Source organism: Sardina pilchardus, chromosome 11 (genome assembly GCF_963854185.1).
Source record: "Sardina pilchardus chromosome 11, fSarPil1.1, whole genome shotgun sequence".
Lineage (NCBI taxonomy): Eukaryota > Metazoa > Chordata > Actinopteri > Clupeiformes > Clupeidae > Sardina > Sardina pilchardus.
The window spans coordinates 14,586,599-14,607,911 of record NC_085004.1 but is presented as its reverse complement, the minus strand read 5'-3'; the positions used below and the strand labels follow the sequence as shown (position 1 = coordinate 14,607,911).

At 42.7% G+C, this 21,313-nt stretch overlaps 2 protein-coding genes across 6 annotated transcripts in view; both read left to right on the top strand.

Annotated features, from left to right (window-relative positions):
- The first annotated feature begins 243 nt into the window (after positions 1–243).
- On the top strand, positions 244–19,016 carry zfand6 (zinc finger, AN1-type domain 6). 5 transcript variants are annotated; one of them, XM_062549506.1, is made up of 7 exons: positions 244–428; positions 14,975–15,129; positions 15,763–15,883; positions 16,158–16,261; positions 17,079–17,249; positions 17,707–17,823; positions 18,011–19,016. In XM_062549506.1, exons 2-7 carry the CDS (start codon positions 14,979–14,981, stop codon positions 18,157–18,159), a joined length of 813 nt encoding a protein of 270 aa, XP_062405490.1. In that variant the 5' UTR covers positions 244–428; positions 14,975–14,978; the 3' UTR covers positions 18,160–19,016. The 5 variants fall into 5 exon arrangements, with proteins under 5 accessions (XP_062405490.1, XP_062405488.1, XP_062405492.1 ...); XM_062549504.1 differs by having other exon boundaries at positions 15,760–15,883; XM_062549505.1 differs by lacking the exon at positions 244–428 and adding an exon at positions 1,175–1,284 and having other exon boundaries at positions 15,760–15,883.
- Positions 19,017–19,213: 197 nt separating this feature from the next.
- fah (fumarylacetoacetate hydrolase (fumarylacetoacetase)) overlaps positions 19,214–21,313 on the top strand; it is an 11,094-nt gene continuing 8,994 nt past the window's right edge. The window contains exons 1-5 of the mRNA XM_062549503.1: positions 19,214–19,407; positions 19,600–19,710; positions 19,798–19,919; positions 20,221–20,270; positions 20,877–20,967. Coding sequence (XP_062405487.1) covers positions 19,243–19,407; positions 19,600–19,710; positions 19,798–19,919; positions 20,221–20,270; positions 20,877–20,967 — 539 coding nt within the window. The 5' untranslated portion in view covers positions 19,214–19,242. The remainder of the gene's footprint in view (positions 19,408–19,599; positions 19,711–19,797; positions 19,920–20,220; positions 20,271–20,876; positions 20,968–21,313) is intronic.

The window sequence follows — 21,313 nt, the reverse complement described above, 5'->3', positions numbered from 1 at the left end:
TTAGAATGCAGGCTAATATTCTTCATGATAGCCCAAAAACTATTTGGTTCAGGGACTCAGCAAGATTTCTCAGATGTAGTTGAATCTGATTTCCTCATATTTGTATAAAACAATATTTCTGAGAATGTGATCAAAGTGACCATTATTGTTATCATCTTAACATGACGTAGCCTATATGATTGCTCAACAAAATAATCGTTGTCTGTCCATTTATTGCGTCATCGTCAAGATTACAGTGGGGGTTGGAGTGACAAAAAGTAACAAACAGACTGTTTCTGGGTGGGGGTAGGGAGCAGAGGGAAAACAACCACCCTCTAATATCCTACAAGGTTTCCGTGAAAATACTTTAAACTTACAGGCGTATTTTCCATTTTAAGCATATCAAAAAGTTGGCGGAATCCGTCTTAAACAATTCAGGCGTCGGAGAGGTAAGTCGAGACAACTTGTCAAGAAGTTACTTAGCAAGCTAGCATTAGCTTATTGAATTGCTTCTGAGCAGTGTCACCGAAACCTCCAGGCACACTGACCTAAATATATATCGGGCACGAAATTATTTATGTGTCAAGAACATACCTTTGGCAGATATGTGCAAATCATTTTTGAAAATTTCTAATCGAAGTTCAACGTCAAATATGGCATTTTCTGACAACATGTCGGGGATTTACAGTAGTCTCGAAGGGGAAGTTCGCATATAATTATACTGTCTGGTTGGTGAAAGATATGTTTTCACCATGAATTTGATGGTTATTGAAAGGACGCACTGGGATTATTGGCATAGCCTATAACTTTAGATGTCACCAGTTGTTTCTGAGTAATGTTGGCCTGTTTCATGTCGGGCAGAGGTAGTAAACTAGCTTAGCCAGCTTAACACCACGACAGAGGTCTTTAAATGGCTGGGGAATGTTGAGTCGACAAATGCGTTAGACAGAATTCGAATCAAAGTCTTTTACTCCCTGGCCATGGTTAATTTGTTGCTTTTGACGAACGCTGTTACAGTAGCCGTGAAACATTGGTTCCCCTCTGATATTTTTAACCTCAGTGTTCCATTTGTCATGTCTTTTTAAATGTTCAAGAAAAAAAAAGAATGTGTGATTGGCTTTACATTTGTTCAATGGTGATGTGGAAATGGGCGTGATTACAGGCGCGCAGCCAATGACAGCACAGTAGGTGTTTACTTTGAGAATTAGATGGTGGTATTTTCTGCTTATGATGTCGGGCTTTATCTGGTGGCACAGACACGAAGAAAGAAAGGTGTAGCAAAGGGGGATTTGGGACAATCTTGAGGTACGTCGGATTCAAAGTTACATTTATTTCATGTGGAAGCAGGTAGAAAGACCGCATAGACACTTATCTGACATTCGATGGTGTCTAAATATGTTCCCTCATCTTAAAATGGTTCAAACATTTGAACAAAAGGACACTGTTTAGACAGGAAATACAAGAAGAATACAACAGCTAGTCTCTTCGCTAACACGACAGCTTTCCATTAATATTTACATTTGTGTAATAATAATAATGTAAGTAAAGGTGTTGAAAGCATCGACACATTCATGTGAGTCCCAATTGCTTGGTGTGAAGCTAGTTTTGTTAAAGGTCAATTGGTTTACTGAAAATATCTCCAGTCCTAGCAAATGAGACAGGAGTAGTGAAAGCTATTTTTAAAGGCTGTGCAATAGTGCGATGTCCTCAATCATTCAGTAGGCTATAATAATACTAATACTAATAATACACAGTTAGAGGAGGAATAAGACGCATGCTGTCTCATCTGTATGACCCATTGAACTACTGATCTGCTAGTTATTTTTTGATGGTTAAATTAAAATAATTATACGTGTCTGGCATCAAGCTGCCTGCAGAGCTGTCACTTGTGTCGTCTGGCAGCTTGTTACCTCAGAAACTTCAGGTTTTCCCCTAGTTCTGACAGGTCAGTGTCCATTACATAAAGTGACACATGTGCATCACAGGGAGACATATTAGTAGAATAAATCCCTGGTGTCATGTCTTAGTTTGGAGTGGTCTGAATTATGTAATCTGGAGAAATATCTGGGATATATCAAAACAATTATGTTTTTAACACCATGTGTACTGATTATGTTGATATCTGTGGTCTTGCACTATATTTATCACATCAGAACACTTGGTGACTGATTCAGAATCAGTAATATTATAAATTAGGCTAACCATTGGGCCTAGCTGTCCATATGCATCTTTAATTCATTTTCACCCATAATAGGTTATGGTGGTATATGGACCAATAGGCCGAGTCCTGCCCAGAATGTTGGAGTTCAGATGGTTTAGCGGCTCACTTTTTTTGCCACACTCACTTTTGTTCATTATACACACCGTTTCTAAAGGCCGACTGTTACAATAGTGTGAGGTACTCTCTCTTTTGAGAATGGGTGAACCATTCATGTTTCTTTTGACCCAAGTTGTGAGCTGTCGATGTCCATACACTGCTCCATCTAAAACCAATCTATGGACAAGAATAGAAAGCAGTTCTGGCATTTGTCTGTTTGTGTAGGTCTGCTTGTGGATACCGACATAAAGACTCTGAGTTAAATACTCAGGGAACACGTATACAAATAACGATGGATAGCATACCTTCTCTGCAGTCTGCACTACTGTGTAAAACATTGGTTAAATTGGTACACTACATTTTTAAAGCCTGAGCCCATTCTCTTTTGAAGCAATAGGAAAATGAACCCACACTGTCCAAATAATAATCTAATTGGATACCCTTACTACACAGCTCAGTTGCCACATCATAATTTGAGGCTGAGTAGTTTTCTTTAGGGTTGTGAGGAGGAGGAGGATGTTCTTCATTGAGCATTTACATGTCAATTAATCATTCAGTTATCGTTTTACGTTGAAGAAGAAGAAGCTGGCGGAGCAGGTCTGCTGTAGAGATGGCTCTGTTTTCTGCCTACTGGTATTGAATGCAGTTCCTCCTTTTTCAGAATAGATTTAATCAGAGCCTTCTGTTCACACCATTGTTGAGAGACATTTGTGTGTCAGTGTTGCTCAATGAGACTCTTTCATGACACAAGCGAGAGCTGGGAAAGCATGAGTAATGTGAATGGACAAGTGATGATGACCAAGCGTTGGGTAAACTTTTACAACGAGAAGTGTGGAATTGTTGTGTTGCTACATACTGGCGCTGTAAGTCCGTAAGTTTGTAAGCCAGTCCCACTGGTTTTACAGTAGACCGCATTTGGCCAGCAGGGAGGCTTGCTTTACATACATTCAATTTGGGACAAAAAGGAGCCTGTTCTACATACCCTACGGCCAGCACCATTAATCAGTATGTTGTTTAATTGGCCACAGTGTCACAGCCACAATGCCAGTGAGAGACCATTTCAGAAGTTAACTTAACACCCTCAAACCCAGTACATTTTATTGTTATTGAGGCGTTACAGTGTGAGTGTGAGTGTGTACTCTGGTTGACTCTGACGTTCTCTCAACCAGTGATACTTTTTGGGAAATGTGTGTGTGTGAGAGAGAGAGAGAGAGAGAGAGAGAGAGAGAGAGAGAGAGAGAGAGAGAGAGAGAGAGAGAGAGAGAGAGTGTGTGTGTGTGTGTGTGTGTGTGTCTGTGAGAGAGAGTGTGTGTGTGTGTGTGTGTGTGTGTGTTTGCGTGTGAGTAGGGAGCTTTAGCCTTGTCATGTTTATGTATGAGTGAGCAGGCTACAGACTGGCACATTTCTTCTCCTCTGTATCATTAAATAGATTCTAGTCATTTGTATCCAGCTTTTATGTACCTTTTCTATACAAGAACAATTTGAGCTGTTTTGAAGTTTAGATTAAAGATTGACTCAGCGAGGCCTCCTCTACCACGCCCTCCTCCAACGTACTGATAAGGCGCCTATGATCATGTTAGCTCGGCTGCTCCCTCTGGTTTGTTTAGCACAGCATGGGTTCAAATGGTTTTGGTTCAATCGGCATGAGAAAAATCTTAATGCGATAATGTCTCTCTCTCTCTCTCTCTCTCTCTCTCTCTCTCTCTCTCTTTCTCTCTCTCTCTCGTCTGCCCCGGTTCACCCACTTGTGTGCCAGTGTGGTATTGCTTCCTGTCAATTTCAGGAAATTGTGAAGCTAATATCAAGACAAACTTGTTATTATGGTGCAGCAGTTTCAGCTGGAAATTGATAACCTGTAAGAATTTCCTGAGGCTGGGGTCATGCAAGTTAAAGGCTAACCTCAACTGACCAATAACGGCCTTTTGTGGGAACAGTAAAGGGTTTGGTGAAGTGTTTGCTGATGAAGAATAGTCTTCGCCCTCATGTTTTTGGAGATGGATCCAGATTAAACATTAGCTGCAGAGTTTTTTTGCCGATCTCCAAAAGCACAGCACTGGCTGCACTAATGCATGTCTTGATTGCAGTTGGCACCGCTTAGAGAGGAAAGAGATGAGACCACTCTTTACGCTGAAGTAGAGGCTCGACAAATCCAGCCTTGATCTATGTAATCTAGCCCTGTAATCCGTGTAACAGTTTATGCTGCCTCCCCCTCGCCGTTGTTTCCAGCATGTCACAACGGCTCTAACTAACTTTCGTGAACTTAGGTCTCCAGGTGCGGTCATCCCACAGTGGTGGTATGTGCCCTTTCATCGATTTTCGGGCAGACTCAAACTTTCTCTCTCTTTGGCCAGAGATGACCTCTAGAGATTAGGCCAAGGCTATGGCTGGATTAGTTCCCCTGTGACTAAAAGTCGAAGGCATTAATGAGGGAGGGAGATATTGAATACGGTTTTGTTTTCTAAGCCTTGCTTCTCAAATGCGTGCAGCTCAGCTCAAGTTGTCCTGGGAGACCATTTGATGTTATCCTAGGCCGGATCTCCCAGCAGCTTTCCAATAGGTCTAGGTCTGTGACGATCCCCCACCACTGCGGCAGAAATGGCCACCTAAGAAGCTGCGCGTGTCGCCTCTGTACCCGGACAGAGATGAGGCGAGGCTCCTGACTTCTTATCAGTAGGACCCCCTAGGCAAGACATGGGCTCCTCGAGAGCCCAGTGCAGCTTGGTTGAATTGAGGCTGTTGAGGCTGAGCCCTCTAGGCCAGCCGTTTCCATTTGCCCCCAGCAGAAAGTGCGTTGGATTAATCCCTCGCCCACCACCCCCCACGTCCTCCTGCTCGGAGAGGCAATGGCTGAGCACACTGGCTCAGATGCCCTCCTTAGTCCGAGCACTCTTACATCACAGTGGAGATCAGTGTCTCTGACACGCAGCCCAGCCAGGCCTGGCTGGACACTAACACCACTCTGTGTTTGTTTATTTGTTTTGTTTCGCTTTGTTTACCCCACAACAAATGCTAAGCTAATGGGCGTGAAGATAATGGCCAACTGAGTGTGCCACCAGGGTCAGGGGTGCATTTCAAAGTCTTACAGAGGGCACTCTTCCATCCTACTGCCAGGGAGAGAAATATGTCACTATTTTTAGCATGGCTCATATGGCTGTGTGGATATTTCTAGTCTTAATGTCTTCTTGAGCTGTGTATTCCCCCTCAGTAAAGCTCTCCACCAGCTTTCAGTGTCGACCACTCTGCACTCTGCAGGCAGCCGGAGCAGCCAGAGCCCTCTCATTCAGTGTTGAACCGTCAAATTGTCTTCTCTCTGAGGCTTTTTAGGGATAGAGAGGGGCATGCAGGTCTGACAGAGATGGGCTTTGGGGAGAGTTATACTGACAGGAAACTGACAGCCTCAACTGTGACTTAGGCTCATAAGATTAGTATTTCCTCTTCCTTTTAGTGGCAGCATTTGTACTCCCCAGAAGTCAGAGAGTTAGAGACTCAGGTGACTGTAGGCTATTATCACTTTAACAAATGACTAGTTAGCCTATTAAACAATAGACAGTCACATCACCAGAATTTAAATGCAAAAATAAAGTGCAGTTAGTGTTTTTTTCTTGTTGTTTGTTGTGAAAATAAATATGTCAGGTAACATTATAGCCCAGAATTAGCCTTTGAATGTTGATGCTTTCTTTTAGAATCCTAGGTGTTTTTATTATGGGGCACAAACAGGATGTATCTGTTCTGTATCCATGTGTGAATGCATTATGATGTCATAAAGGGTATGATGCAGCCAGAGTCATCTTGCTTCCATAGCCAGCTGGCCTTATGTTGGATTTTTTCCTTTGGCAACAGGACACAAAACTGTCCCACTGTCACCAAGCCTTTATTCCCTGGGTCAGAATGTCCTTGTAAAGAGAGAGAGAGAGAGTGTACCAACGAGGGGGAAACAAGTGTCCATCCATGTGTAACCTGTACGACAGGGTAATGGCCTATACTTATACAGGGACAGTCTAATCTAATATCTAAGTTCAGTGAAGATTGGTATAGGTTTTCTCTAGACCAAATTCTAGTACTCACCCCAAAAGACAACACACACACTCGTGGTTAAGGTTATAATAAAAATATATAATTTATTTTCACAGTTCAATGTCATTCAATTCAGTTCAACAGTTATCTCAATATCAATATTAAAAGTATTAGGTTGTGTCTATTTTGCTAATATATTCTGTTATAATATTCTATTTATTATCTGTATATATCCATATACTCTTTTATATTTATTCTATTTGTTTCTATATATTTATTCTATTTATATCCTATTTAATACTAAATCTTATTATAGATTATCATTTAAACTAAATGAAAACCAAACAAAATAGAATATGAGTGCACTCAAAAAATAATAAACAAAAGAAATGAAAAGGGGGAAAGATTCAATCCAACTTGTGCAAGGTGTAATGTCCAGATCCTACCACAATCACAAGGGTAGTAAGGGGATGGTGATATGTGACAGGCAGTCCAACAGGAAGGGCAAGTTGATGTAGATGATGATGATGAATCGAATCCAAGACGACGGGGAAAATCCAGACGGGAAATCCAAGGTTCCAAGGGTGAAGCAACGGGGTTTGATCGGGTACAATAAAAAACCAGTCAGGATTCCAGTAGCTACAAATGTAACGGGGAAAGTCTTTGTAACGGGGAAAGTCTTCTTTCTTCCTTCTTCTTTAATGGTGGTGGTCGAAGATGATCTTTATGTTTTCAATGGTCGAGTGGAAGTGTCCAAATAGGCTATCGTGTTTTCATCAAAATATCCAAGTCTCGAAGTGTTCGTATCGATTAATCCAAGTTTCCAAGCGACTCTTCTTGAGCTTCTCTCGCCGTGTATCATCAGACGTAGAGCTTTTCTTCAAATACGCTGCTGATTGACGGTTTCCAATTGTTTACATTTAGATGTTCTCATGCGCCCTCTGGTTTGTTTTGCGCATCATAATGGCAAGGGTCCATTCATTGGGTTACAATCTCCCCTTCTAAACCGCATCAGTCTCTGCATGCGTTTACAGATGGCCTGATCTGGCGGCGCAAGTGCCATTCATTGGGTTACAATCTCCCCTTCTAAACCGCATCAGTCTCTGCATGCGTTTGCACACGGCCTGATCTTGCGGAGGGCACTGAAGAAGTATCAGGAACATTTCTACCCAAACTCTCAAAAAATGAAGCAATGGCTAGGACTAAAGGCCTTCCTAGTTCACCATAACAGAGTCTCTGAGGGGGATGTCTTTCTCTGCTAGATCTTCTGATCTGTTCACTCTCAGACGGGTCAGCCTGGGCAGTCACATCAGTGGGCGGTGCATTCTCAAGTTCAAGTGGGTTGTTTTCAGGCCAACATCCTTCAACTGGTCCAAACTGAGGCTCATCTGTGAGTATTTCTGTCTCACGCACAATTGATTCCTCTTCCAGTAATTGATTCTGAACAGACTCAGGGGTATGGTGTTCTTCACTGATGGGTGAATCACGAGATTGGGAGGATTCTGGTGGGCTTGGATTCAACCCAATTCGATTCGACAGCTCCATGGCACATTCTGGCGGGGTGGCCTGTGTGGTTGTTCGGATGATTTGGGGGAACCTTGTTGAGATCTGTGGAACTTGCAGATAGCGATCCTCATCTTCATCACTGCTGAGTGTATCTGGGTCAACAAGATCGTTGTGCTTGGTCTGCTGTGGGACTGCATCCCTGCGTCTCAGCTTTCTTGTAGGTAAGGTTGTTTCAGGTTCTGAGTCTCTCTCTGCAACAGGTAAAAAACCGCAGGGCAGAAGAAGGTCTCTGTGAAGAGTACGGTGTGGACCTTCACCCTGTTCTTGCTTGACAACATAAACTGGGCCGTCTCCCATCCTCTTCACTACTGTGTGGACTTCCTTTTCCCATCTGTCTGCAAGTTTATGTTTTCCTCTTATGTTCACATTCTTCACCAGGACTCTATCTCCAGGAACAAGTTCTGCTGCTCTGATCTTTTTGTCAAACCTGGTTTTATTCTTCTCTCCCATCTTTTTAGAGCTTTCAGAGGCAAGTGCATAGCTGTCTTGGAGGCGTTGACGAAGATGTTTAACGTACTCTGAATGTGACTTGAATCCAGTTTGGTCTGGTGTTAGGCCTAGAACTAGATCAATGGGCAATCGTGGTTGTCTGCCAAACAGTAATTCATATGGCGAGTAGCCTGTGGTGTCATTTTTCGTACAATTGTACGCATGGACTAGCGGTTTGACAAAGTCCCTCCAATGATATTTATCCCTGTCTTCTAGTGTTCCAAGCATGCTGAGAAGGGTCCTGTTGAATCTCTCCACAGGGTTTCCACGTGGATGGTATGGTGTGGTTCTGATTTTTTCAGTTCCGATCAGAGAGCACAATTCCTTTATGGTGTGGGATTCAAAATCTCTCCCTTGGTCACTGAGAAGGCGACTTGGAAAACCATACTGCACAATGAAATGTTCCCACAGTGTTTTGGCAACAGTATTCGCCTTTTGGTCTTTCGTGGGGATGGCAACAGCAAACTTGGTGAAATGATCCGTGATGACGAGGATGTTTCTAATGTCCTTACTATCAGGTTCGATGCAGAGGTAATCCATACACACCAGTTCAAGGGGATAGCTGGTCTGTATATTCTCCATGGGAGCAGCATGCTGGGAGTTTGTTTTCCGCCGCACACATCTCTCACAAGTCCTACACTTCTGTTCCACAGACTGGAACATCTTCGGCCAATAAAATCGGGAACGAACAAGGTGAAGGACGCGCTCAGCACCAAGATGGCCAACTTCATCATGAAGGCCATGCAATGCTTTTTCTCTGTGGCTACTAGGCAGCACCAACTGAAAAATCTGATTTCCACGATCGAGGCATTTCCTGAACAGTACTCCATCTATAAGCTCTAGTCTATTCCATTCTCTAAGGAGCAGCTTGACTTCTGACAGTTCAGAGGATGTCTCTTGAAAAGTGGGTTTTCTGTTTCCTTGAACGAAACTGATCACACGCCTGATAGATGGATCCTGTCTTTGAGACTGATACCAGTCTTTGTGAGTCATTCCAGGGAGGGTGCCTTGTCCAGAGGACACGAAGTCATCAGGAATGGCAGAAGCATCTAAAGCTAAGGATTCAGCAAAAATGGGGAGTTCTGGCGGCGAATAGTCAGCCGAAGTGATCACAGAGTGGCGCTGACATACAGCAGATAGCATGTCACCGGAAACAGTTTTGCTTTCTCCATCTAAAATTCTTTGCTTCAGCTCTTCTATCCTCACTTTCTCCTGCTTGAACTCCTCATCTTCCTCTGATGGACTCTGAGGTCTTCTGGACAAGCCATCGGCGTCTTGATTGTTGATCCCAGCCCTATACTTGATGTTGAATCTGTAGGTTGACAGAGAGGCTAACCAGCGATGTCCTGCTGCATCAAGCTTTGCTGTGGTCAACACATAAGTTAGGGGGTTGTTGTCTGTTAGAACTTGGAATTCTGTTCCATAGAGGTAATCATGGAATTTCTCACAGATGGCCCATTTCAAAGCGAGATACTCTTGTTTATGGGCAGGATAGTTTTGTTCACTTCTAGATAACCCTCTGCTGGCATAAGCCACAACTCTCATCTTCCCATCATGCTCCTGATAGAGCGCAGCACCAAGACCATCGCGGCTGGCATCAGTATGCAGGACATAAGGAAGGTTGGGATTGGCGAAGGCAAGCACAGGGGCTGAAGTCAGTTTATCTATGAGGGTTCTAAAAGCAACATCGCACTCTTCAGTCCACTCATTTCCAAAGGGTAAGGTGGGACTGATGGAAGTTTTGGCTTTGTCCTTCTTGTAAATCTTCCCTCTTTTCCTTGGAGCAACATAGCCAGCAGTTAGAGCATTCAATGGCTTCGCTATTTTAGAGTATCCTTCCACAAAACGTCGATAATATCCGGCAAATCCTAGGAAGCATTTAAGCTCTTTTCTGTTGGTGGGTTGAGGCCATTCTCTCAAAGCCGAAACTTTACTGGGATCTGTGTGGACTCCATCAGCATCTACAACATGGCCAAGGTATTTGACAGATGTCTGGAAAAAATGGCACTTTTCAGGAGACAACTTTAGGCCATATTCTCTAAGGCGGTTCAACACTTTCATTAGTCTGGCCTCGTGCTCTTCTAGTGTGTCAGAGAAGACAATCAGGTCATCCAGAAATACCAGTACTTCACTGAGGTGTAGGTCACCGACACATTTCTCCATGAGCCTCTGAAAGGTGCTTGGTGCATTTGTTACACCTTGCGGCATACGATTAAACTCATAAAAGCCCAGGGGGCAGACAAAAGCGGTCTTGTGCTTATCCTCCTCTGCAACTTCTACTTGGTAGTAGCCGGACTTCAGATCCATGACCGAAAACCATTTGGCTCCACTAAGAGCAGAGAAGGTGTCTTCGATGTTAGGGAGAGCATAGGCATCTTTAATCGTTCTCATGTTCAGCTTCCTGAAATCTATACAGAGTCTGATCGCACCATTCTTCTTTTTGACAACCACAATGGGGGATGCAAATGGGGACTCTGACTCACGAATAATTCCAGAATCTAACAGCTCTCTTAGGTGTTGTTTGACAGCTTCTCTGTCAGAGGGATGAATGGGTCTGGGTCGTTCTCTGAAAGGGGCTTCATCCTGAAGTCGGATGCGATGCTTTACTGCAGTTGTACGGCCATGGGACAAGTCATCAACAGCAAACACCTCCGGCATGCTGTTCAGCTGCTGTGTGATTCGTCTTTTCCACTCTTCTGGAATGGGAGAATCTTCCAAGTCAAAGTTGATGTTATTCTGAGACTGAGGGACTTCAGGCAAAGTCATCTTTGAGGATTCGGATGGCATCACATATTGAGCTATCATCATTTCAGCTATCACCTGCCTTGGATGCAGTGTGACAGTGCGATCAGTCACATTTCTAAGAATGACAGGAATCTTGTTTGAAGATCTAAGAGGAGTTTCTATCAAGGCATTTTCAACAAACACTCCACCAGGTAAGGACATTTTTTCAGGGGATTCGACTACAAAAAGGGAACGTGGGGAATGTTTCTTCACTCTGACATTTCCAAAGACAGAGACTTTTCTTCCTGGTGGAATGGTGACAGAATGGCGTCCATGCAACTTGACATGATTGGCTGATATCTCTTCCTGATGACTAAGGGCAACATGCTGGAACAACAAGACACAGTCACTACTGATATTGGGTCTTTGTAAGAATTCTTTTCCATGTTTTTCTATGCCACCTTCATATAATCGGTCAAGGACATTGGTTCCAATCAATAGGGGGATCTGAGTGTTGAAATGGCAATTGGGTACAATGAGGACTAATGAAGAGACTTGTTCAGCAACGCCAGTGATGCTGCTGGGGAAGGAGATGAGGGCTTGTATATAACCCTGATAAGGAACATGTTGGCCACCGGCACCTTCTATCTGGAATAGAGTCTGAATGGGCTGGACGGGGAGGAACGATAAGTTGTCCAAGTAGAATGTTTCTGAAATAGTTGTTACTTGGGAACCAGTGTCAAGGATTGACTCACATTCAATTCCTTCAATGGAGACAGATGCAGTGCAGCGTGGGCCTACGAGTCCAAGGGGAAGGGATTGGCTATTTTGGCATCTTTGTCTGTATCTGTCTTTCCCTGTCTGGGTTCTATTCATTATAGCATTAATGGGTTTGGGACTCATATGTTGGTACTTAGCTCCTGAACGTCCCGGAACAGGAGCTGCTACTAGTTTAAAGGCATGGAGGTGACTGTATGCTTATTCCTGTAAGCTTCACGTTTTTGTCTCAGCTCTGTGTTCTTTTGATGGACAAGAACGGGGTTGGGGGCACTGACACAGTGGGCAACAATGTGACCATCTTCACCACATTTAAAGCAGAACCATGGTTTAGGATGACGAGGCGCGAAATTTCGAGGTGTGGAGGCATTTGTGACCATGCAGCTGGCTTCGATTTGAGTTCTGTTTGGCTGTGGCTCTTTTTTGATGGACAGGGTTGCAATTTGTTTCTTTAATTCAGCTACTTCATCACGGAGTTTTTGTGTGTCATCATCTTTGTTTTCGACTGGGACTTCAATTCCATAAACAGCATGGGCATGCGCTGAAGCTCTTGAGCTCCCTAGATGTTTCTTCATCCTGTCTAGTTTAACTGAACGACGGTCTTCTTCTGTTCTAAGCTGATGAAGCAATTCAGGAAATGAGGGTGGGCTATTTTTCTTCTGTTCTAATTGAAGGCCTAAAATTAATGAGTGGTCCCAGCATCCTCTGCAGAACTGTCTAATTAAGTGCTTTTCTGAATCTGCAAGTGGGGCTCCCCCTCTAGAGATAACTTTAGTGAGGAGGGTCTGAAGTCTGAATAAATAATCGGATGGCTTCTCTCCAGAATTCTGGTTTGCGCTCAAAAATGCAGCAAAAAGCTCTTCTCCATCTGCTACGACTCCAAAAGCGGATTCAAGGTGGTTTACATAAGCTACAGGGTTTGCATTAACACCAAGTGGTTTCACCATGTCAGCAGCTGGACCAATCAAGCTCTCTAGTATCTTTCTATTTTTTTGTGAATCCGTGACATGGGTGTCACTTAGAAGCAGTTCAACTTGAGTTCTCCAAGCTTCGTAATCTACTTCCCCATTTGGCTTTGGAAGCCTACCTGAGAAGGTTCGCATTTTGATTGGGCTACTGTATGGGTGTGCTGACTCGTTCTTAATAACGTGTTCTACTACAACTCTCTGAATGCTTGGGGGGTTAATGATGTTTTCTTCAAGGCTTATAGAGTTACGCACAGATGAGTGTGTGCTTGGAACACAGTGAATGTTGGGCATAGGTTGGCTTCTGTTACATTCTTGGGTTATGCTAGATGTGCGCTCAACATCAATGCTAGAGTTCTGCATAGGGCTGTGTCCCAGGCTGGACGTGTTGTGAGGTTCCTGTGATGCTGTAGATCGAATGCGTTTCAGTTCATTCTCTAGGATTGTCGCATAGCCTGATGTGGCACTACCACCAATAGCACTGAGTTCTTCAAGATATTGCTGTGCTAAGTCTTTGCCTATTTCCTCTTGACATATTTCTCTAATTGTTCTGATGTTCCATAGAGTAGTTGGATCGCTGGGACTAGGTATATTGCCAAGGGTATCTGGGTTGATCCTGGTGATTGACTTTTCACACTCGAATTCTATCAATACCCTACCATTAGGTTGATTGGGCTCATCCTTAACTCTGATAAAGGATGAGATCTTCCCATTTTGTTCAAAAAAACTTTTTATCATTTCATCAGAGATTATTTCATTGACACCTTCAACTAATAAGCTGTTTTGTCCATGGACTTTATACTGATTGCAAAGTTCCATATTGACCGTGTTATTTTCTAAATAAAACTATATATAATTCAAAATATTTTTATAGAGAGGTGTGGTCAATGGGGTAGTATATGGTCTGAAACGCTAATTAACCAATCTCCTGGCTCTGGCTCGCCAACTTTCTGTAACCTGTACGACAGGGTAATGGCCTATACTTATACAGGGACAGTCTAATCTAATATCTAAGTTCAGTGAAGATTGGTATAGGTTTTCTCTAGACCAAATTCTAGTACTCACCCCAAAAGACAACACACACACTCGTGGTTAAGGTTATAATAAAAATATATAATTTATTTTCACAGTTCAATGTCATTCAATTCAGTTCAACAGTTATCTCAATATCAATATTAAAAGTATTAGGTTGTGTCTATTTTGCTAATATATTCTGTTATAATATTCTATTTATTATCTGTATATATCCATATACTCTTTTATATTTATTCTATTTGTTTCTATATATTTATTCTATTTATATCCTATTTAATACTAAATCTTATTATAGATTATCATTTAAACTAAATGAAAACCAAACAAAATAGAATATGAGTGCACTCAAAAAATAATAAACAAAAGAAATGAAAAGGGGGAAAGATTCAATCCAACTTGTGCAAGGTGTAATGTCCAGATCCTACCACAATCACAAGGGTAGTAAGGGGATGGTGATATGTGACAGGCAGTCCAACAGGAAGGGCAAGTTGATGTAGATGATGATGATGAATCGAATCCAAGACGACGGGGAAAATCCAGACGGGAAATCCAAGGTTCCAAGGGTGAAGCAACGGGGTTTGATCGGGTACAATAAAAAACCAGTCAGGATTCCAGTAGCTACAAATGTAACGGGGAAAGTCTTTGTAACGGGGAAAGTCTTCTTTCTTCCTTCTTCTTTAATGGTGGTGGTCGAAGATGATCTTTATGTTTTCAATGGTCGAGTGGAAGTGTCCAAATAGGCTATCGTGTTTTCATCAAAATATCCAAGTCTCGAAGTGTTCGTATCGATTAATCCAAGTTTCCAAGCGACTCTTCTTGAGCTTCTCTCGCCGTGTATCATCAGACGTAGAGCTTTTCTTCAAATACGCTGCTGATTGACGGTTTCCAATTGTTTACATTTAGATGTTCTCATGCGCCCTCTGGTTTGTTTTGCGCATCATAATGGCAAGGGTCCATTCATTGGGTTACAATCTCCCCTTCTAAACCGCATCAGTCTCTGCATGCGTTTACAGATGGCCTGATCTGGCGGCGCAAGTGCCATTCATTGGGTTACACATGCACTCCTGGTTCATGAAGACACGTTTGTTTTTTGTGTGTTGATCCACAGGAGGATGGCTCAAGAGGCGAACCAGACCCAAGGGCCTATGCCCTGTGCCAACGGATGTGGATTTTTTGGGAACCCACGCACAAATGGCATGTGCTCAGTCTGTTACAAAGACTTCTTACAGAGACAGAACAACAGCGACCGCGTCAGTCCAGCAGGTAAGATGTTGCGTTTGTCACCGTGGAGTTTTACCAGCACTAAACCTGCAGAGACACCACAGAAATCAGTTACTGGCTAGTTACTGCGTAATGATATTTGAGTGAGTTGAGTGATTGGTGTGCAACTTTTCAATAATGTCTTTGTGTCTTTCACCAACCAATTGCTATTGCCCTTCACCATACCTGTTGTCACTGATTTTATGTATGTTTTCAGATGACTACCATCTGTCTGAAAGTTGTAATCACTGAAAATTCAAAGACGTTGTTTTTTCTTATTCAAGAGGACCCGGTTTATGGCATTGTACTATATACTACATAAAACAATACCACCACACCACACTGTAGCAATAAAGTGGCTAAAAAAAAGGCACAGTTTAAAAGCGCTTTTGCACACCTCTTTTGTGGGGACAGGTGCGTTGGAATACGTCAACCAGTTATACTTAAAAGAGAGAATCCTGCACACTGTCCATTACGCATGCAAACATTTATTCACTTATTCACAACGCTTTGATCATAGACCTTCCTCAGGTGAATTTATAAATGTGTACATTTGTGAATTTATAAAAAGGCACAAACAGACAGCCGTGCTAATCTGTGAAGGGAATGCTTTGCTCTGTGTGTCCCCGGCAGCAGCCGTGTCGTCGTCTGGAGTCAGTAGTTTAGGAGAGTCTCTTCCCACGCAGTGCTCCGACAGCAGCGCCGTGGACGTGTCATCAGCATTCATCCAAGCAGCCCTGCCACTCGAGACAAACAGGTACTCCACTCTTCCCGTGCCTCACCGCACAGCACAACACAACATGGCAGATAAATTACAGAGATAAAACTGCTCTTACTGTTTAGCCCAGGTAAAGATTGTACCAGACACTGTCACCGAGGTGTGCGCTATGGGAATTCTGGCCCTGATGTGTTCTACAGTGTTTGGCTTTTGTCTTTCACCTTGTATGTCTTTATTGCCCTTAGATGTTTTTTTGGTGTGGTTTCATGTAATGTTGTCACAGTTCAATAGAGTTTCCTTTGCTTCCCCTTAGCATCGTAGCCAGCCAGACCCTGCTCTCCCAAGCGCCTGTCACGCAGTGTGAAAACGAGGACTCGGCGGGGACCAAAGTAGACCTGAAAACAGAAGAAACGCAAAGTACAGTGCATTTTCATTACCTCTCTGTGTCACCTTACCCAACCTCGCGTCACTTTCTCGCACTCAAGTTTTCAAAGAACAGGACACTCTTATGCACAAAGGGAAAAGGGCTTATATTGTGTTGAAGGTCACTTTGATATGAACTCGGGCGATTGCTGAGCTGAGGACCATTGATAAAGAGCAACAGCAAATCCCCTGCTGTCAGCTCGGCTGTACAGGGGGGGCTTATTATGTCCCCTTTGTGGTCACGTGACCATCTGCTTTGAGTTCAGTCCAAGAGAGGCTGGCGATCACCCCTATACGCCTCAGCACCAGTCTGCCCCACAGGCAGCTGTGGCGTCCCAGAGTTTGTGTGTGTGTTCGTGTCTGTGCGTGTTTATATGTGTGTGTCTGTGTTTGTGTGTCTGTGTCTGTTTGTTTATTGTTTATTGTTTATAGGATCCCCATTAGCTTGGGCATAAGTCCCAAGTTTGTGTTTGTGTGTCTGTGTGCGTGTCTGTGTGTCTGTCTGTGTGTCTGTCTGTGTGTGTGTCTGTGTGTCAGTCTGTGTGTCTGTGTGTCTCTGCCTGTTTGTCTGTCTGTTTATAGATTTGTTTTCTGAACATACTCTATGGACAGACTATTGGACTGTAGTGTAACAGTATCTGTCTAAATATTACATTAGTTCCATGCCACTATAGCCTTAAGTCAAAGGAAGAATCTTTTATGTGTGAAATTGATCTTCGTGTGTGTGTGTGTGTCTCTGCATGTGTGTGTGTGTGTGTGTGTGTGTGTGCGTGTGCGTGCAATGCATGTGTGTGCACCCATTCCTCCCAAGTGGGTTCATCTGTGAGCATAGCAAAGAGCCTCATGGATGGAGCAGTTAGCTCAGGGACAGTAGCAGCTACAGCAACAACAGCAGCAGCAGCAGCAGCCTGTGCAGAGGACAGTGTTAAGAGAGGCAAAAGGAAGCTAGAGGAGAGCGTTCAGGAGCTAGATGGAGAACGTGGTGAGTGTAGTGGACCCAGAGCAGAGCCAGAGCCAGAGCCTCAGTCCTGAACACCCTTCCAGAGAACCCCAGGCCTCCTCCCCCTGAACTCAGTTCCTGGTTGAGGCTGTGAAGATGACGCATGCTCTTGTGGTTTTTAAAAAGAAAAATGTTTATCTGTTTAGGATGAAAATAAGAAAAACAGACGAAACAAAAAAAAAAAAGCAAATGGTTAGTATATTTTAATTTTCATTGAAACTGTGCCCGTCCTAATGATTTGTGTTGAGGATGACGAGGAGGAGGAAGAGGAGGATGTATTTACTCTGTGCTCGTACTAAGCAAGTGGGTTAATGCAGCTTACAGCCACCATGTGACAATGTGTACACAACATTTCTGAGTGTGCTGCTGGCAGCGCTGCAAATCAGGTGCTTCTCTTTACCTGTGTCATGCCTCTCACCTGTGGCCTTGTATCCTGTAGCCTCAGGTTCCGACGGGAGCGAGCAGACGTCCGTAGACGACCAAGACAAATGCGCCGGCAAGAGCAAAGCCAAGAAGAACCGTTGCTTTACCTGCCGGAAGAAAGTTGGACTCACAGGTACAGCTTTTAATGGGCTACTATTAGTTTCTCACCTGACGTGATATGTCCCAATTCGACCAATTGGACTTTTTTTTCTTAGAAAGACACCAAACCAGGGCCACAAGAAGCAATTGTGAGTGTGCAGGCAATTGTCCTTTTTTTTGTTACTCTCATTAATCTCTTCGAAATTGGTTTTGGCCCACAGGTTTCGACTGCAGATGCGGCAATGTGTTTTGCGGCATCCACCGGTACTCAGACATTCACAACTGCACCTTTGACTACAAAGCCGACGCTGCGGAGAAAATTAGGAAAGAAAACCCCGTCATCGTCGGAGAGAAGATCCAGAAGATCTGAAGAGCCATCTCATCATGGGCGCCAGGGAATGTGTGGAACACGGATCAACGACTCAGTTTTTGTTTTGTTTTTTGTTTGTTTGTTTGTTTTTGCCCCCCTCCCTCACTTTTCACCTCACAATTTGAAGTTGCTCACAATAACCTGAGCCATCTCCACCATCTACTCACCTTTAAATCATGCATGCTACCTGGAACCTTTTTTTTGTAATGTTTTTTTTTTTTACCCTTTTTGCAGTTACTCAAATTGATCTCCCTATTATTGTTGTGGATTGTGTGAGCAAATCTTAAATAGACTTTTACAAGGAAATTATTCAATTTTATTATATTTTAAGTTGAGTTAAAAATAGGGCGCTACATTTAAGGTGGTGAGACATACTAGAGGGGCTGTGCTTTTCTGGTGTCTTCTTTTCCTCTATATAAAAAAAAGTTGCATGTCAACCTGTTAAAGATCATTTTTTTTCCAACCTTGTACTGTATGCTCTTCCAGTAAATGAATGTATGCTGAGAATTATTGCAATTTTGTTATGAACAGCATAGAGAAAGAAAACTGCTAATTTCCTCCCTCCACCTCCTCATTAATATTTTTTTTGTTAGTCACTGAGTGTATGGTTTTCAGTATAAATGTTTGTGTGGATGTTGTTTTTGGGTGAATAGCTTGTATGCACCTCAGTGCTGGTTATGAGTGTTTATGAGAATAATATAGTTCATTTATGAGAGTGCACAGAATGATCTGAGGTGTATGTGCTGTATTTATGTTTGTTTATTCACTGTCTCTGCTTTGATCTGAATAAAATAAAAAAAAACAAATTTTACACATAAAAACAAGAGAAAAAAAACTAACAAGCATCTCATGTAGTTTATATATCCAAAAGTAAACAATTAACAAGAAACATCACTAAAACCAATGAGCTATTATCCAATTATGGTGCTGTTAGATGTGAGGAATACTTCAAAGAGGTATGGCCAATTGTGCTGAGTCATTTTCAATACGTTTCACATTATTTACTGAGCGCCTAGAAAGGGTGGATATAAGGGAAGTTGCCTGATTGGTCGTCTCTTCAGTCTTTGGAGGCGGTAACAACGCATGGCTGCAGTGAACATCTGGAAGAGGTTACTCGCATTGTTGCTTACTCTGAAAAGTATTCCGGAGTACAACTGCAACTTGAAAATGTCTTTCATAAAAGTAGACGAAGAATCCGATTTCTCCTTTCATAACCTACCTTATGGCGTGTTCTCCACAGTGGACAATGTAAGTACTTTTCTATCTTAAAACATACTGAGGCCATTGATAATTGACGTTAGTTCATTCACATTTTCACGTAGGCCTACACTTTAGATTACGACTGTTCTAGAGATTTAGCGTGCTCCACATAAGAAAAGTATACCAAAGATCACGTCATTGTGTGAATTATAAGTGTGTGCAACTTCAATTCAATCTCAGCCTAGGCACAGGATCGGTGTAGCTATTGGAGATCAGATATTGGACCTCAGTGCAATAAAGCACCTTCTCGATGGACCTGCCTTGTCAAAACATCAGAATGTCTTCGATCAGGTAGACTGGCTTATTTTCAAAGGAAAATACATCGGCTACTTTTAATGGGAGTAAAGCCAACATTTGTTCCATGTGCCCATTCCTTAGCCCACGTTGAATGCGTTCATGAACTTGGGCTATGATGCTTGGAGAGAAGCCAGAAGATATGTGCAGAAGCTCTTATCTGCAAATGAGAGTACGCTGCGTGATGACGTGAGCCTTAGAAGCAGGTAGGCCATTTACATTGAAGTTACACTGTAGAATGGAATGAATGAAATTCGAGTTGCATTATTTTTCACCTAAGGCCTACTGCCGCTCAGAGTCAGGTAGCCTGGTGTGAACTTGAAATGAAAAAGGAGTCTTTAGGTTATCTATGACAATGAGTAGCCTAACATGTAAAGAGAAAAGTTGGGATATTATTACTAGTTTAGCCTCAGCAGCTCTTTTTCACTTTTCACTTTGATACTTATTTTGAATAACTTTTTTCTTTGTAATCTTTCTCTCTTTTTTTGTATGACTGTATTTCTGTAGAGCATTTGTGCATCTGACTTCTGCTGTGATGCATCTTCCTGCAGAGATTGGTGAGTTGGAGAACAGTCACAGTAGACCCAATCTCAGCTGAGGTGACAGGTGTGAGTGACAAGTGATGAATGCTGTTTTGTTTGCCTGAGGGTTACATGGGAGTACTATTCTTATCAACTCATGGCTGTCTTTCTTTCTTTCTCTCACTCTCTTATTCATTCGCTTTACTTCCCTGGACGACTTACTGTATCTACTTCATTCACGGAGACCAAACAAGTATATTATGATGATATGATGCTACCGTAAACATTATGTAAATTAATGTAATTGAAATAGTGAACTTGATTGCAGTCCATTACTGCTTCACATCATCACAATATCATTAGAGCTTAGATTAAAAACACAATGGTTGTTTAATGTTCCATATGGGGAGTATTAAGCCAGGAGAAAAATTGGCCAGGTTGCTCCTACCATCTAACACAGGAGGGCACTGTTCTCCATGTGAGCTAACATTGAACACTCACACCAGAGCTCCTCTATGTTTAGCAGCGTAGTTGCCATGAGCCTCTGGTTCTTCAGGAAGCGTGTGTGCTATGCTATTGTGGTGGTAATGAAAACCTCCTTGCTCTGCCCCCTTCCCTTCTCCCTCCAACTCTCTGTCTCAGGGGACTACACCGACTTCTACTCCTCCAGAGACCATGCCACCAATGTTGGGATCATGTTCCGTGGGAAGGAGAATGCCCTCATGCCCAACTGGTACAAACGCAATTTTATAAGTAAATGGGGGGGGGGGGGGGGTGTAAATAATTGGCTGCAAACTTGTATTATTGGGAAATAGAAAGGACAGGTTTTCTAAGGCTTGAGGTAACAAGGCTTCAGTTCAGAATATGTAAAAAAAAACAAAAAAAAAAAACGTGTAATTTCAGAACGACACCACCATTTTCTGCCCTTTTGTTTGACTGAGAAAAAAGGAACATTCAGTTATTGGCCCAAGGTGTGCTGTCCATTTTAGGTTTTGTACTTTCTTTTGTGAATAATTCTCCAGATTGATTTTACACTTGCGCCACAGTAATGATTTAGCCTCTGCACGGAGCTATATTTC

Excerpts from the sequence above, each read along its gene's own strand:
- zfand6 (XM_062549504.1), top strand. The coding sequence starts at position 14,979 with ATGGCTCAAGAGGCGAACCAGACCCAAGGGCCTATGCCCTGTGCCAAC. Across the intron at positions 15,130-15,759 it reads CGACCGCGTCAGTCCAGCAG|CAGCCGTGTCGTCGTCTGGA; the intron begins GTAAGATGTTGC and ends TGTCCCCGGCAG. Across the intron at positions 17,824-18,010 it reads GAAGAAAGTTGGACTCACAG|GTTTCGACTGCAGATGCGGC; the intron begins GTACAGCTTTTA and ends TTTGGCCCACAG.